Below are 17,133 nucleotides of genomic sequence, written 5' to 3' on the forward strand. Positions count from 1 at the left end.
ACCTGGGTTCCAATCCCAGTTCAAATTTACTATCTATCATATTTTAGGCAACTTGGTTTCCTTATTAGCAAAACAGAAGAGGTCTGGAAAATCACAAAAGACATGCCAGAATAGTCTGATTATGTAAAATTAATAAAATTTTACATGAGTAAAATCAATGTGGTTAGAATAAGAAATGTCATCCTCAGAATTCTACCAATTTTTTAAAGAAAAATTTCTACTCAATATCCCACAAATTATTCCTTTCAAATCACCTCCGTTCCAAATTTCCCCCAAGTTTTAAACTTTCTTTTGAAGTCAACTGCCATTTCAGTCTCCCAAATTTGTAACTTCAGTGCTCAACAACTCCTGATTCTCCTTCCATATATCCAATTAGTTATTTTTTCAAACTGCAAAGGATTTTTCACCAACAAATTTTTTATTTCATTAAATATTTCTCAATTACATGTAAGCATTTTTTAATATTTGTTTCTAAAAAATTCTGAGTTCCAAATCCCTCCTCTGCCCCCTTGAGAGAGCAAGCAATTTGATATAAATTATACATGTGAAGTCAGGCAAAATGTATTTCCACGTTAATGATATCGCAAAAGAAAACAGACTAAAAAAAAGTAGTAAAAAGACAGTAGAAAAAAGTTTCAGTCTGTATTCAGACTCATCAGTTCTTTCACTAGATGGTGAATAACATTTTTCATCATATGTCCTTCAGAACTGTCTTGGATCATTGTCTTGATCAGAATAGCCAAATGCCTCACAGCTGATCATTATTATAATATTACTGTGTACAATGTTCTCCTGGTTCTGCTCATTTCCCTTCTCTTTACTGTTTATCTTCTTATACTTGAGTCTTGTATTTGAAGTCAAATTTTCTATTCAGCTCTGGTCTTTCCATCAGGAATGCTTACAAGTCCTTTATTTCATTAAATATCCATTTTTTCCCCCTGAAGAATTATACTCTATTTTGCTGGGTAGGGTTATAATCCTTTGTCCTCCAGACATCATATTCCAAGTTTTCCAATCCTTTAATGTGAAGCTGCTAAGTCTTTTGTTATCCTGACTGTGGCTCCACAATATTTGCATGGTTTCTTTCAGGCTGCTTGCGATATTTTCTCCTTGATCAGGGAGCTCTGGAATTGAGCTATAATATTCCTGGAAGTTTTCATTTGGGGATCTCTTTCAGGAGGTGGTGAGTGGTAGATTCTTTCAACTTCAATTCTGCCCTCTGGTTCTAAAATATCAAGGTAGTTTACCTGATAATTTCTTGAAATATGTGTAGGCTTTTTTTTTTGATCATGGTCTTCAGGTAGTACAATTATTCTTAAATCATCTCTCCTCAATCTATTTCCTAGGTCAATTGTTTTTCCAATGAGAGAGTTTGCATTTTCTTCTATTTTTTTTCATTCTTTTGATTTTGTTTAATTGTTTCTTCATGTCTCATGAAGTCATTAGCTTCCACTTGCCCAATTCTAAATTTTAAGGAGTTCCTTTTCTTCAGTGAATTTTTGTACCTCTTTTTCCATTTGGTCAATTCTGCTTTTTAAGAAATTCTCTTCAGTGGATTTTTGTGCTTCTTTTACCATTTGGCCTATTCTCTTTTTTTAAGGTGTTATTTTCTTCAGTATTTTTTTGTACCTCTTTTACCAAGGTGTTGACTTTTTTCTTTTTCTTCAATATGTCTTTTTATTTTTAAAATTAAGCTTTAATGTATTTACAAAAATGTCCTCTGGTAATTTACAAATTGGGGACACAAATTCTTTCTTACTATAATGGCAAAGCAGAAAAATTCCATCTATGCTATAAAAACACAATTTGAAAATTTCAATTAAGTCGCTTCAAAAGGGACATAAAATGTTATATCATGTACTTGATATCTTTTTTTAAAAAACAGTATTTTTCCAGTTACATGTAATGACAATTTTTAACATTCATTTTTAAGTGAAATTTTGAGGTCTAAATTTTCTCCCTCCCTCAGACAGTAAGCAATTTGGTATAGGTTATATATGTGCAATCATATAAAACATATTTCATATTAGTGTTGACTATTTCCTTGTATCACTCTCATTTCTTTCCTCAATTTTGCTTCTACCTCTCTTATTTGATTTTTAAAATCCTTTTTAAGCGCTTTGAGGGATTCTTTTTTTTGAGGCCTGAGAACAATTTACATTTTCCTTTGAGGCTTAGTACATAGCTATTAAAGCTTTGTTGCCTTCTTCTGAGTTTGTGTTTTGACCTACTTTGTCACCACAGTAACTTTCTATGGTCTTTTTTTGTTCTTTGCTCATTTCCCAGCCTATTTCTTGAATTTTTACTTTTATGTTAAAGTTGGGCTGTGCTCCTACGGTAGAGAGGGCATTATCCCAAGGTTCAGATTTTTCATACTGCTGTTTTCAGAACTAGTTCTGGGGGTCTGAAGGTTTTTAGTTCTTTCAAGGTGGTATGATCTAAGGAGAGGTGTAATCACTTCTCTCTTGGTCTATGTTCCGGTCTGTGAGGAAGTGTGACCAGGGTCCCTGCTCCTGTTAGTGTACCTCTTGGTCCTGGGAATTCAACCTGGACCACGTATGGGCAATGTAACAGTATCCTGGACCAAATGCCAGCAAAAGGTCCCGTTTTTCTTACCAGTTGTCCGACCCCTTTACTGTCGGTGGACTGAGAGCTCAGGAAGCTGCCTCTACTGCTGTAGCAGCCACTGCCCCCAAAACATGGTGCTGTCTTGCTGAGATGTGTGGCCTGTATTGCACTCCACTCTCACCCTGGTGTGACAGACCTTTCCTGCCAACCTTTCACCCAGTCCTTGTGTCGGTTCTGCTGCTCAGAATTCATTCTCAGGCATTACTTACAAAGTTGTTTGAAGGGGAATTTGGGAAAACTCAAGCAAGTCCCTCCCTTTACTTCACCATCTTAGCTGTGCCCCCACGAAGCCTTTTCTTATCCCAACTGTTCGTGGCTCCCCTTGATAATGACCTTGCATTTAACTACTCTGCTATAGGCAGCTAGGCTGCACAGTGGATAAAATCAGTGGAGCTGGAGTCAGGAACACCTGAGTTCAAATTCCAACACTTAGTATGCAATCCTGGACAAGTCACTTAACCTCACTGCCTCAGTTTCCTCAACTGTAAAATGGGGGTATTAATAGCAGCTACCTCATAAGGTTATTGTAAGGATCAAATGAGGTAATATATGTATGGTGCTTTTTAAACCTTAAGGTGATAAATAAATGTCAACTATCATTATTTGTAAATATTCTCTTATTTTGTATGTACATGTGTACTCATGAAGAGTTGGACATGACTGCAAAATGACCAAATAATAAATGAAAGTCTATTTGTGTAGTACATGGATGCAAGATCCAGGAGAGTAGCAACTATTTCATTCTTTACCCTTGTATCACCAGTGCCTAGCACGGCACCTAACAGCACATATTATGTACTTAGGAAATGTTTATCAATTAACTGACAGCAGGGTCCTTTTCATAAGGAGTAAGTATGGTAAATAGACTTCTTCCTGTCTACAATTTTAATGAGAGTCAAGATGTTACAAATGTTAGAGAATGAATATCCTCAAATGAGAAATTTTCCTTCAAATATTGATAAGATGCAGTCTGTTCATGGAAACATCTACTACTGACCTGGTTCAACAGTCACAACTCTTTGTTGTGCACTATCAGCCAGAGGCACATCCAGTACACACGTGGACTTTGCAGGACAGAACTGAGAATCCCCATCTTCTGTGAGCACCATCAGCACTCAGCTAAACTCTTAGGCCCTACACCAGTGATTTTCAATTTAATTCAATTGACATTATGCAACCTCCTGTGTGTAAGATACTGTGCCAGGACACAAGGATGTATGTGTCTACTGGAGTGTACATCTTTCCCCCCAAATTAGGCTGTAAACTCTCTGAGGTTCAGGGAACATGTTACTTATTTCTGTAGCCCAAAGAGCTTGGGACATGGTAGATGCTTAGTTAATGTTGGCAGAATATAACCGAATTAAAAATGTAGGAACTAAAGATAGAAAATATGCCTGGAACAAAAGAAATCTCATACTATATCTGAACATTTCAGAATGAAGTCTTTTCTTATCTTAGGCATTTTTAAATTATAAAGCTAAGACACATTGGTGTGGGATGAAATGCTGATACAAGAGTGATTCCTACCAGATGCTCTGCTATTCTCCTCAGAGTCTTCCTCTTCATCATCATCAGAGTACTTTTTCTTCACTGTCTTTCTTCTCAAACGCCTGCTCTGCCTCATTGGCTTGGAGTGGTGTCGCCGGGGTCTTCGGGCACAGAATTCGGTGTCACTGTCATCATTTGATGGCTGTTCTTCACTCTCATCTGGGTTCTCCTCTGACACAACAAACTCATCCTGAGATCTGTTCAAGAGGCGAAAATTATGGACAATAAAGAATGGATTGGGAATGTTTGCTGAGAAAACTTGCCAAGACCTGAGAGATCTAGTTTCAATTCCCAGCCCTTGTACTAATTTATTATGCCAACTTTAGCATTAGGAAGGGTTCTAACATGAACCAGTCATCATGTGCCTGAATTTTCTTTCTTGTATAATCAGGAAATTAAGTAAAATGGGAATAACATAGTCAAGCTACCTCCCCATCAAGTGAGATGGTCCACATAAAGTACTCTGAAACTATAAACATGCTAGATTCAGATATAATTGCCAGATTTTAAGTGCCTGGGAGGCATACATTGTTTTATTTTTCTCTGTTGTCCAATTCAATGCAAAAAGCCCAAACAAATAAAAAACATGGCAAAAAAACTCCCAAACCCATTTATGGAATATATCTCCTGTACACAGGGCATGTGCTATAAATACAGGTGCTAAGGCAACAAATGAGAAAGAACAGATCATTCATCTAAGAAAATTTATAACCTAATAGGAAAAAAAGATATTTACACAAATAAGCATATTAATATTTAGAATGTCATAAATGAAGAGGAGAGATTCAAAAGAAAGGTACAAGGGATTTGAGGAAGGGAAAAACATCACTTCTAGCACAAGCTAATTAGTACAGTGCCTTACAAATAATGGGTGTTTAAGAAATAGTTGGTTAACGGCTAACAAATACCTTTAAGTGGCATAGTTGCATCTATGGTGGTTAATTAAAGTGGGACAAAAGTTTAAAAACTGAAGCAGTTAATTCAAGACTGATTCTATCACACGTCTGAGGCTGGATTTGAACTCAGGTCCTCCAGACTCCAGGGTTAGTAATCTATCCACTGCACCATCTAGCTGCCCCCAAGACTAATTTTTATTGCAATGTACAAAGAATAAAGAGCTTTAGCTTCTCTGATAGTTCAAGTTCTCTTTCTACTCCATATCAGTAAGAACTGGCCCACGAGGCCTCTGAGCATCTCTGGCTGGGTCACTGCTGGACTATACCAGTGACTCTGTCTCTCCATTTCCAGCTTACCCATCACTGATCTTGAATTCATCCTCACTCTCCTCTTCATCCAGATTGCTGTCACTATCAAGGTCATTTAGCCGCCGCCGTTTCTTCCGTCGAGCAGCAGCTGCCCGCTGTGGCCGCTTACTTTCTTTCCTTTCTTCTTCCAAAATGGTTGAGATGTCTTTCCCTCGGTGACCTGTAATGGTGGAAATATCTTTTCCTCTGCCAATTCCTATATCAAAGAAAGGAGAAAAAAGTGAAGAAATGGAGCATTCACAGTTTATCTTTTACAAAAAAATACCTCATCTTCCTCTGCGACCCTTCACCCCCCCCCATTTCAACCAATAAGCAGCTTTCCCACTACTTCAGCCTACTGAACCAGACCTAGTATTTATGCTGTAACAAGACAGTCAAGAAAATGTCAAAGAATGGCTGTTAGTAGCTGCCTCTAGTTATGCCAAACAAACCTGTTTATTATAGAGAAGGCTTGGCCACCCTGCACCGGACTGACTAATAACAATAGCAAACAGATGGCACTTTCATGTCTGTGAAGCTTTAAAAAGATGATCACAATTCAGACTTGCAATAACCCAATGAGAAGAGCACTATAGGTAATAACATCCCTATTTCACAAATGACGAAACTGAGGCACAGAGAGGTTAAAAGACTTGACAGTGGTCACAAAGATAATGATCATCAGAGATGAGATCTGAAATCAGGTTAGTTCTCAGTTTACTAGGCAATATTATCCCTGAAAATGAAAAACAATAAAAACTCAGCTGGTAAATCTGTAATGCTGCTAACAAATTTAATTAAGTCTAAGTTTTGTTCAAAAAATGGCAGACTCCCTTGGCAAGGCCATTTCCACCTCTGCTGCCTTTCAGTTAACCTACTTGGTAGACAGGTCTTTTGAGAGCTTTCCTGTGAATGGACCTGGTGCCATTATACTCTAGCTAGACAACACAGGCTGATGTCATCTCTAGTTTATAAGTCTGGTTATCTGACAGAAGTTAAAAACAAACAAACAACCATTTATAGTCAATAGAAGTGACCCCATCCTTCACAAGATTATGAAGTGAGACAAAGAAACTGTCAATGTTCAAGGACCTGGCAGTAAAAAGAAAAGCACTTATATTGAACAGGGCATGTTTTCATCAATAGACTCTACTGTCTTTCTCTAAATGAAGAGGCCAATAACAACCAATAGCAGGAATACTCCAATGTTAGCAACCTGGTCAGGCTACCTGCCTCTACTTGGGGAAGGCAAGTTATTGTTGCATAAATCTGGGTTGGCTCCACAACTGGAACACTCACACCACCATCCATTATATAGATATCAACATTGCTTTTTGGAATGTGATTCCCGCACACTTTGGGTTGTTTTGTCTCTCTGAATCCACACATTGCGTATTCACAAGGAATAATGGGTGTCTCTCAGAAGCGGATGTATTGGTCTTTGTTGATGTCTGAGAGAAAACCAGAAGCTGTCCTGAGAGGATCAGATTACGAGAGGCAACTATGATCGAGTCTCTTAATTCATTAGGTACCCTTATAGTAACTACTCCAGTCTTTTATTGTAACAAAACTTAACAGATCCTGATTATGAGAGCCTTGATTATGAAATCAAGATGAAAAACAGATTATCTAAAAGTCACCAATGAGCTTTTCTGAAAACAAATACTCTAAATCAACACACCTCATGTGAAAACTTTCCTTTGATTTTCCACTTGGGGGAAAAAGTAAACACTTTTAATATTTATAATGAAAATATAGAATTTAGAACCAGCCATAGAACAAAAACTCCCTCATAATAAATAAAGCCTGGTTTTACACTTTTAACAATAATCAGGAGTATTTAATTTGAAAATGAGATTGCTCATCATATTATACACACTAGTAACATTTACTATATAATATTTAAACCTGTTGTCCTTTTCCAGGGTATGTGGAGTATATTTTCGACAGGGCTGAAAATAATAGAGACATACCCCCTCCATCAGCTTCTTTGATATCATCTTCAATGGCTTCATCAATTGCCTCATCAAATTCATCAAATCTAAAACAATCACATAATGTTTACATTAAAACTTGGACATAATTTATATAAATAACTAGAATTTCATGGTTTGAAATCGTGTTTAAAAAACTATCCCATTTTATTGATGCGAGAACCTAACCTAAATATAGTTAAGTAACTTGCCCAACATTACATATCTGGTTAACAGTAGAGATAAGAGAAAAACCCAGCCTGCCCAACTCACAGCTGTGTGGTCCTCCCCTTCATTCTATTGTGCATGCTTTATGAAACACTCTCCCCTTACTTACAGTTAGGGAATACGTGAAGAGCTTCATGCATGACCGAAACAAAAGAAAAGAACTTTAGAAAGAAAAGGCTAGTGGGAAATGAAGACCCATAAATGTGCTCTTTCAAAGAAACAAAGATGGTGTCTTTGCATTTTGGAAATATCTCCAGAAGTAAAAGTTAACACAAGTTATGATGTGGATACCACCTTCCTTTAATTAATATAAACATCTTGTTGATCATTTAAATGTTATTTTGCCTCTTCTTGAGTATTATGTGCAAAAGAATACAGCTTCACTTGAATTAACTTGCATTTTTATAGTGTTGAAGTTTTACAAGATAATTTCTTTATAACTCTGTGAGGTGGCAGGGCAAATTTTATCACCATGTCACAGATAAGGAAATTGAACCTCAGAGATGAGAAGATATGACTGGGGGTGGGGGGTGTTGTGATACAAGTTATGAGAAAGGTATGAATAGGAGAGATTGTGGACATGAACTCGAAAAGCTTTAGCAACTGACTGGATACTGGGGAGATGCATCAAGAGACTGTCAACCCAGGTGACTGAGAAAATAGTAGATGTTGGAGGATAGGCTTGATTAGGTTTTCATTTGGGACATGTTGAGTTTGAGATGCCTACGGGACATCCAAATTGACATGTGCAATAGCCCAGTAATAACATAGGTCAGGACAGTTCAGGAGACACTTAAACATTCGAAAGAAAGCTAGGTGGTACAGTAGATAAGGAGACCTGAGTTCAAAATGTTACATCAGAGAGAATTCAGAACTGAAAAAAAAATTTAATTAAAAAAAAATCCTGCCTCAGATACTTACTAGTGTGATTCTGAGCAAGTTACTTAATCTCAATTTTAGTTTTCTCACCTATAAAATAAAGATAACTGCACCTACCTCCCAGGGTTGTTATGACAGTAAAATGAGTTAATATATGTAAAGTGCTTCACAAACTTTACAGTCCTACGTAAAATTTAGCTATTTCATAAACATATATATTATGTGTGAGAATGTGCATGTGCGTGTGTATTTGGGAGTCATTTACATAGGAATGACATTCTAACCTATGAGAGCAGATGAAATCACCATGGAAGAGAAAACAGCGAAAAAAGGAGAAGGTTCAGGATGGAACCCTTCAACATAACCACAGACAAGAGATGGTCCAGCAAAGGAGACTGAGAAGAAGAAATCAGCCTGGTGGAACAGTCAAGAGAGTGTAGCATTAAGGAAGTCTAGGAAGGAATCTTCAGAAGAAAGAGCTAGTCAGGTAGTGTCAAGAGCTGCAGAGAGGTCATGGAAAATGAAGACTGAAAAAAGAATATTGAATTTAGGAGGTAAGAAATTGATGGTAACTTTTGAAAGAGTCAAGGAGTAAGCCTAGAATCCAAACTGTAAGGTGCTGAGGAGTGTAAGGGGTATGAGCAAGAGGGGGCAGTGAATAGAAAAGATTCTTTCTAGGAGTCTGTCAGTAAAAGGGAAAACAGACATAGGCTGGTACCTTGACAGGATCACATAAGGTGGTGTAGTGCAGTAGAAATACTACTGCATTTTACGTCAGAAGAACTGAGTTCTGATATGATTGCATCTTAAAACCTGTGAGACCTAAGGAAAACTCCTTCACCTTGATCAGTTTTTTGAACTCTAAGATGAGAAGTTTGGATTTCATTACTACTAAGATTTCTTCTAAGTTTCTATGAAACTATGAAAAAAACACAGGGTAGACCAGAGCATTTTTGTAGGCAATAAAGGACCCAGAAGATAGAGTGACATTGAATATAAGGAGGGAAAGGAAATAATATGAGGAAAAAGAGATTATAGACAGAATAGGATAGAGAGCACAATCACAGGAGCTGGTGTTGGCGAAGGAAGAACCAACGTCTTCCTACTAGGTGAGGGTAAAAGGGGAAAGGAGAGTTGTAAAGATAGGAGAGAAGGAAGAAGAAATTGAAGTTTGAAAAAGGAGAAATGAAGGTGCTTGCAACATATGGCCCACATTTTCTCGGTAAGGTGGGAGGTGAAGATATCTGAAGAGTAGAGCAGGAAATGAGCATAAGAAGTATGATAAAATTTAAAATATCGTTGCTAAGTGTGATTGAAAATCAAATAAGAATAAAAAAGATTTCTCCACATGAATTTTGTTATCATTGTATCTGCTCTATAAGCTCTCCTTTGGGTAGCCTGATCTGGTAGAGCATTAAAACTGTACATTAACTTTAATGATATTGTCATTTTTATTATATTGGTAAAGCAGGCACAGCCATAAACATTAAATATCATTGCAGCTATTTATTTTATGCATTTTGTAGTTACTTTGAATAAGATCACCCAATTATCGCTTTTGGGATTATGTTATTTTATAGAATTTTTTTTTATTTTTGTCAGATTATTTTCAGCAACTTTACTGACGTTGTCTCAACCACTTTCTTTGCTGATTCTCTAGAATTTTATAAGTCATCATGTCATCAGAAAATAGGGACAGTTTTCTCTCTTCTCTGCCTTTAAGTCTTTAGTTTCTTTCTCTCTTCTTACTGCTATTGTTAGTATTTCTAGAACTTTATCAAATAATAATAGGGAAAGTGAGCACCTTTGCTTTATCCTTGTATTTGCTGGGAAAACTTCAGGAATAGAGGTTCTTAACCTAGCCCAGAGATCCCCAATGCACTCAGAGATTTCAGGAGATTGTGGATGGGAAAAATTACATCTTTTTTTTCACTAACCTCTGAATGAAATTTAGCATTTCCCTTAACTTTTAAAAACATTATTCTGAGGAGTCCAAAGACTTCACCATAACACCAAGAGTCCATGACACAAAAAATGCAAAGAATCCCTATTTTAAGGGCAGCTAGGTGGCACAGTGGAGAGAACTCCAGCCTTGGAGTCAGGAGGAACTGAGTTCAAATCTGACCTTAGACACTTGACACTTACTAGCTGTGTGACCCTGGGCAAGTCACTTAACCCCAATTGCCTCACAAAAAAGCAAAAAAAAAAATTTTTTTAAAAATCCCTATTCTAGAGTATCACCATTGCAAATGATCTAATTCATTAGTAACATTGATCTGAATTTGTAAATATATATTCAGTTCATTAGTGCTTTCTTTTTCTATTCTGCTAATGTATATTTTTAGGGATATAATTTTTCCTCTGACTGAATAACACTGTCAAAGTTAATTTACAGACTCAGAACAGTACTTAAACTTCCAAAGGGAAATCCTACAGAGTTAAATAAAATGCTACAAAATTCATTTAAAGGAACAAAAGATCTAGGATATCAAGGGAAATAATGAAAAAAATGTAGGAATGAAGGAAGAATAGCAATTCCAGACCTCAAATTACATTATAAAGCACTGAAAATCATTTACTATTAGTTAAAACCAGAAAAATACAACAATGAAACAAAATTAGACAAAAGAGAAATGGAACAACAACAGCCTACTGTTCAATAAACCTAAAAGTGCAAATCATTAAAAGAACTCATTTATATTTGTTAAGGTTGCCGGGAAAATTGCAAAGTAGTCTGGCAAAAATTAAGTTCAGGTGAATATATTAAAACAGATTCAATAATAAATTCAAAATGGATACATGACCTGAATATTCAAGATCATATCATTTAAAAAAAAAAGAGCACATATCTTTCACAGCTATGGGTAGGAGATGAATTCTTAACCAAACAAGGAATGGAGATCATTACAAAGAATAAGAGATAATTCTGAATACCTGAAATTGAAAAGCTTTTGTGCACACAAAAAATTAAGGCACCTAGGATAAGAAGGGAAGCCATCGCCTGGGAAAAAAATCTGTGTACCAAATTTCTTGGATAAGGGTTTGGTATCTAAGATATATAGACAACAAAGAGAAATACAGAAAAACAAAAGCCATTCCCCAACACAGAAGTGACAAAAGGACATAAACAAACAGTTCTCAGAAAAATTGCAGACAAAAACCATATGAAAGAATGTTTCAAATCACTGATAAAAGAAACACAAAGCAAGGAACCCTAGGTTTTACCTGGCACCTAGCAAAATGGCAAAGATGACAAAAGTTAAGTCTACAGGGGTCACTGTGGGAGGGGGTGTGAAAAGAGAGGAATATCACTGCAGCCATTTAGAAAGTAATTTGGAATTATGTGAAAAAAGTGACTAAAACGTACAGACCTTTTGACTCAGGGGCTCCAGGATTAAGAATATACCCCAAGGGGGTTGCTGACAAAAAGAAGGGTTCACTATACATCAAAATATTTATAGCAACACTTTCTTTGATAGCAAATGAAAATATCCACTGAGTGTGATAACAAATGTAATGGAATATCACTTTCCATTATATGGAAAGTCTCACATGAACTGATGCAAAGTAATATAGGGAGAGCCAGAGAAATACACATAAGGATTACAACACGGAAATGGAAAGAATAACAACTACAAAAGAAATGAAAATGAACATTGCAAAATTACAAAGAATAAGTTTGACTCCAGAGTAGAGAAATGAGAAGACAACTCCCTCCAAGCCCTTTGCAATGGTGGCAGGGTCCATGTATATGCAACATTGCATGTAATTCATTTCACTGCATTATTTTTTTCTCTTCTACCTCCATTTCTTTTTCCTAAAAATGTTCTTTGTTACAAGGGATGGTTCTCAGTGGGGAGGGGCACAGGAGGAAATGAAAAGATTAAAAGAATTGTCTGTGCAGCTGTGAGGGCCCAGCAGAGAAGAAAGTATGAACTAGTTAGTGTCCCAGTGCAGAGGCACAATTTTCATCAGAAGCATTTGGCAAATTAAGAGGTGAAGAAGGCTGACAGTGGGTGGGAGTGATTCAGGCATGAGGAAGTAATGGCAGGAAATGAATGACAGAGGGCAATGTTCAGCTGAACTGGTTAATTGTAAAGGGAGTTAAGTGAGAAGAGAATGAGGGCCATGGACTAGGAGAGATACAAAGAACCGAAACTGCTGGGATGACGAAGAATGAGCATTTATTAAGTGTCTACTATATTTTAGGCACGATATTGGCACCTGAGATTAAAAAAAAACCCAAAATAATTTTTACTCAAAAGTTTACTATCTACTAGAGGAGATAATAACAACAACTAATATTTCTATAGCATTTATTATGTGCCAGGCATTGTGTGAAGCACTTTACAATTATTATGTCTTTTGCTCTTCCCAACAACACTAGGAGGCAAGGGCTGTTATTATCCCCATTTTACAGACAAGGTAAACAAAGGCTAAATGACCTAACCAGGGTCACAAAGCTAATATGGGTCTGAGACCAGATTTGAACATAGGTCTTCTGGACTCCAGGCCTAGCGCTTTATCCACTGCACCATCAAGCTGCCCAAATTAACAAATACATATAAATGTATATGCAGAAGAAATAGATACAAATAAATACAAGGTATTTAGGGGGGAAGGGAAATTGAGGGGGATCAACAACAGTTTCATAGAGAGGCTGCTTGAGCTGCATCTTGAAGGGATTGAGGTTAAAGGTAAGGAGGATATTCCTTATTCCCTTTCATTGAACTTCCACCACTTAAACAGTGTGTGGCATATGTAGGCACTTAATAATAATGTGTGTTGACTGTCTAATTGGCATAGGGCAAGCCAGTGCAAAGGCACACAGATGGGAGACCACATGTAGGCCAATCTGGCTGGCTGTTAGCAAGCATGAAGAGAAGTAATGTAAAAAAACAGACTTAGGAAGTGTCAGAGAGAAAGAGATCACAGGAGATTATGAGCAGTAAGAAGAATTTCACATTCAAAAGCATACAGACAGCACAAGTACATGAAATGCTGAGTCCTAAGGAATTATTGTTTTTGAGGATGGCTGTTAAGACAGGTCGTGGAAGTTGAGTGTACTAGTCAGCTAGCATGTTTATGCATTTTAGTTGCTCTGCATAAGGGAAGGGGGTGAGCAGGAAAGAAAACGACTAGGTACTAAATTCCTAAATAAAGGCAGGGGACTAATCTGGATGCATGTAGATGACAATCACAATAAGGGTGATACAAGTGAATGGAATGAACAAAAAGGAGGGTTAGCTGACTGATAGTGGCAGAGGGCTATTTGGATGCTAGGAGTATGCCAGGAGTCAGGTCTGTGTCCCCAGGTAAAGAATGAACTTACACATGGCCATAGCTCCTCAGCTGCACACCAAGATGGCTGAGGATGACACAGACTGAGAGAAATCAAATATGCACTTGGCATCAAAGCCCTTGGTCCTTTCCTTCAGGCAATAGGCATTGGATCTGAGACCCTGGTGAGGACAGCACCAAACTAGAAGGCCAGTTGCTTTAGCAAGAATTATATTCTTAATTCATGACCAAACAGGAGATAGAGAACATTATGAAAAGCAAAATGGATGATTTTGATTACATTAAATTGAAAAGGTTTTGCACAAACAAAGCCAATGCAACTAAGATTAGGAGGAAGGTAGAAAATTGGGAAAGAATTTTCACAACCAGTCTCTCTGATAAAGGCCTCATTTCTAAAATATAGAGAATTAAGACAAGCCATTCCCCAACTGATAAATGGTCAAAGGATATGAACAGACAGTTCTCAGATGAAGAAATTAAAGCCATCTATAATCATATGAAAAAAAATGCTCCAAATCATTATTGATTAGAGAAATGCAAATCAAAACAACTCTGAGGTACCACATCATACCTATCAGATTGGCCAACATGACAAAACAGGAAAATGATAAATGTTGGAGAGGATGTGGGAAAATTGGAACACTAATACATTGTTGGTGGAGTTGTGAAATGATCCAACCATTTTGGAGAACAATTTGGAACTATGCCCAAAGGGCTAAAAAAACGTGCATATCCTTTGATCCAGCAATAGCACTTCTAGGGCTATATCCCAAAGAGATCAAACAAATGGGAAAAGGACCCACATGTACAAAAATATTCATAGCAGCTCTTTTTGTGGTGGCCAAGAACTGGAAATTGAGAGGATGCCCATCAATTGGGGAATGGCTGAGCAAGTTGTGGTATATGAATGTAATGGAATACTATTGTGCTATAAGAAATGATGAACAGGCTGACTTCAGAAAAACCTGGAAAGACCTATATGGTCTGATGCTGAGTGAAGTGAGCAGAACCAAGAGGACTCCTGTACACAATAACAGCCACGTTATGCGATGACTACTATTGTTAAACTTAACCCTTCTCAGTATTACAAGGATCTAAGACATCTCCAGAGGCCTCAGGATGGAAAATGCTGTCCACATCCAAAGAAAGAACTATGGAAGTCAAATCGCTATCACTTATTTCTACCTTCAGTTGAGTTTTGTTCCATCTTTCTGATGGTTCCTCCTATTGGTTTTAATTTTTACTTAAAACTTCACTAATGTGAAAATACGTTTAATAGGAATGTAAATGTAAAACCTATATCAGATTGTGCGCCGTCGTGGGGAGGGTGGGGGGGGGAGGAAGGGGGAGAAAAATTTTCAACTCAAAAGCATATGGAAATGATTGTTAATAAATCAATAAATTAATAAAATTGGGGGGGAAAAAGAGAATTATATTCTTAGTATCTCCGGACCTCCTAAAGCAGTGAAGGTTCCTAGTGGAACCATAATCAAGTTTGTGAAGATAAATACCACAATCAAGTTCTCTTAAAATATTTCCACAAAATCAACACAGATTCCTCACCAAGGAATCTAGGTTGCACACATAGTTAAGTGTGTATGTATGGGCTTTTGGCAGGTTATACCAAGAGGTACAGTGAATGAAGGATTGGCAGTTTAGGCTTCTTCCACTGCACCACTCCCTCATAGCATAACATGAGGACAGCTGAAAAAAATAGGATGGGTCTGGAGAAGAAATATTTCAGGGATATATGTCAGTAGTCTTCATGAGACAATGTCATGGGTCTTATTCTGCTTGGCCCTGATAAGCAGCAGTTGTAGAGAAACAAATTTAGTCTTGATATTAGTAAAGACTTACTAACAATTAGAAATGTATCAAATGGAATGGAATGTCTCAGGAGAAGTGGGTTTTTCCTTATCTGAAGTCCTCAAAAAGAATGTCGGGGATCACTTTTTGGATTCCTTTTCCTCTTTTTTCTCTTTGAGATACAGGCCCTGTAGTGGTATTACTGGGTTAAAAGACTCACATAGTTTAATAACTTTGGGTGCACAGTTCCAAATTGCTTTCCAGAATGGCCCTATCACATTCAGCGGATTAATATTTAGGTATAGGTTATACTAACTAGCCTTTTAATGCTGAAATTCTGTGATTCTCATTCCCTGATCAGTGATGAAGTCTGTGAAATAAAGTCACAAAGAAACATACTACTGAACGTGCTACAAAAACAGTCAGTCCTTAGTCTTATAGGTCTTAACTGCAAAGAATCATGCAGCGTTTTGCAAGATAACCAGCATGCAAATCTTTAAGTTTTAAAGTTGTATGTGTTAATGGAAAGAACAAGAAACTTGAGATCAGCTGAATAAAGATTTTTATCTGGGTGTTGCCGCTACCAGGATGACTGACAAGGAACAAGTCACTTAATCTCACAGAGCCTCAACTCCCTTTTTTTGTAAAATGAGGGAGCTGGAGTAAGAGACTTACAAGGTTCCTTCCAACTCTAACATGCTACAAATAGCTAATAACAGATATAAATACAACTTTGATCCCTACAAGGAGGAGGCACACTGAGTTGATTCTGTAATAAAAAGGCCTTTCTTAGGATTTTTCCCCCTGCATTAAACCACGGAAACAAAATTTCCTACCTATAACTTATACACTTCCTTGTTCTTGTTGATCTCCTTTCAAGAAAGTGTGTTTTGGATTTTTTGGAATCTTTCTTCTTTTCTTCATGATCATCAGCTAATTCTGGTTCCTGTTTTAATAACAAAATATTGATTAGGTAGGTAATGCTCATGATCAAACAGAAATTTTACTTATAGCCTTCACAGGGTTCTAATATCTCAAAAAGATAAAACAAATGGGCAGTCTGTATACACATTATTTCTTACTTCTCTAAATATACCATGGATTTATATTTTCGTCTTTTTACAGACATGAACTGAAATTCCCTTCAGGGCCTTAGGAGATAAAATTGTTTCATTGAGTTGCTCTCACTAAAAAAAAACTGACCACTTTGCTAACCAACCCTATAATAATTAGCTTTTATTTAGCTTAACGAGGTCTGGCTAGTCCTTAGCTGAAAAACACATAGTCCATTGCTGGGCCATTCCTAAGGCCTTTCTTGCTTGGTAAGATTTGTGATCTGCTGGTTTAAGCTCTGAGAAACCAATACTGCCTTTAGACCATCTTGCTGTTAAAATCTCAGCAGTAATACTAAACAAAGATGAGATAGAAAACGTATGATCAAGTGAGGAAGATCCACTTATTTCAGGCCATTATACATCTGTGAGCTCATCATTTCTTGGACATACATTTGTTTGGTAGGTGGAGAA

At 37.1% G+C, this 17,133-nt stretch overlaps 1 protein-coding gene across 1 annotated transcript in view; it reads right to left on the reverse strand.

Annotated features, from left to right (window-relative positions):
• Positions 1-17,133, reverse strand: part of RSF1 (remodeling and spacing factor 1) — a 129,099-nt gene that overhangs the window by 12,908 nt on the left and 99,058 nt on the right. Inside the window, exons 12-15 of the mRNA XM_020989501.2 lie at positions 16,444-16,553; positions 7,394-7,461; positions 5,430-5,637; positions 4,156-4,373 (exon numbers count right to left, since the gene is read on the reverse strand). Of these exons, the coding sequence (XP_020845160.2) occupies positions 4,156-4,373; positions 5,430-5,637; positions 7,394-7,461; positions 16,444-16,553 (604 nt within the window). The remainder of the gene's footprint in view (positions 1-4,155; positions 4,374-5,429; positions 5,638-7,393; positions 7,462-16,443; positions 16,554-17,133) is intronic.

The sequence above is a fragment of the Phascolarctos cinereus genome, unplaced genomic scaffold (assembly GCF_003287225.1).
Source record: "Phascolarctos cinereus isolate Bilbo 61053 unplaced genomic scaffold, phaCin_HiC Scaffold_726;HRSCAF=1367, whole genome shotgun sequence".
Lineage (NCBI taxonomy): Eukaryota > Metazoa > Chordata > Mammalia > Diprotodontia > Phascolarctidae > Phascolarctos > Phascolarctos cinereus.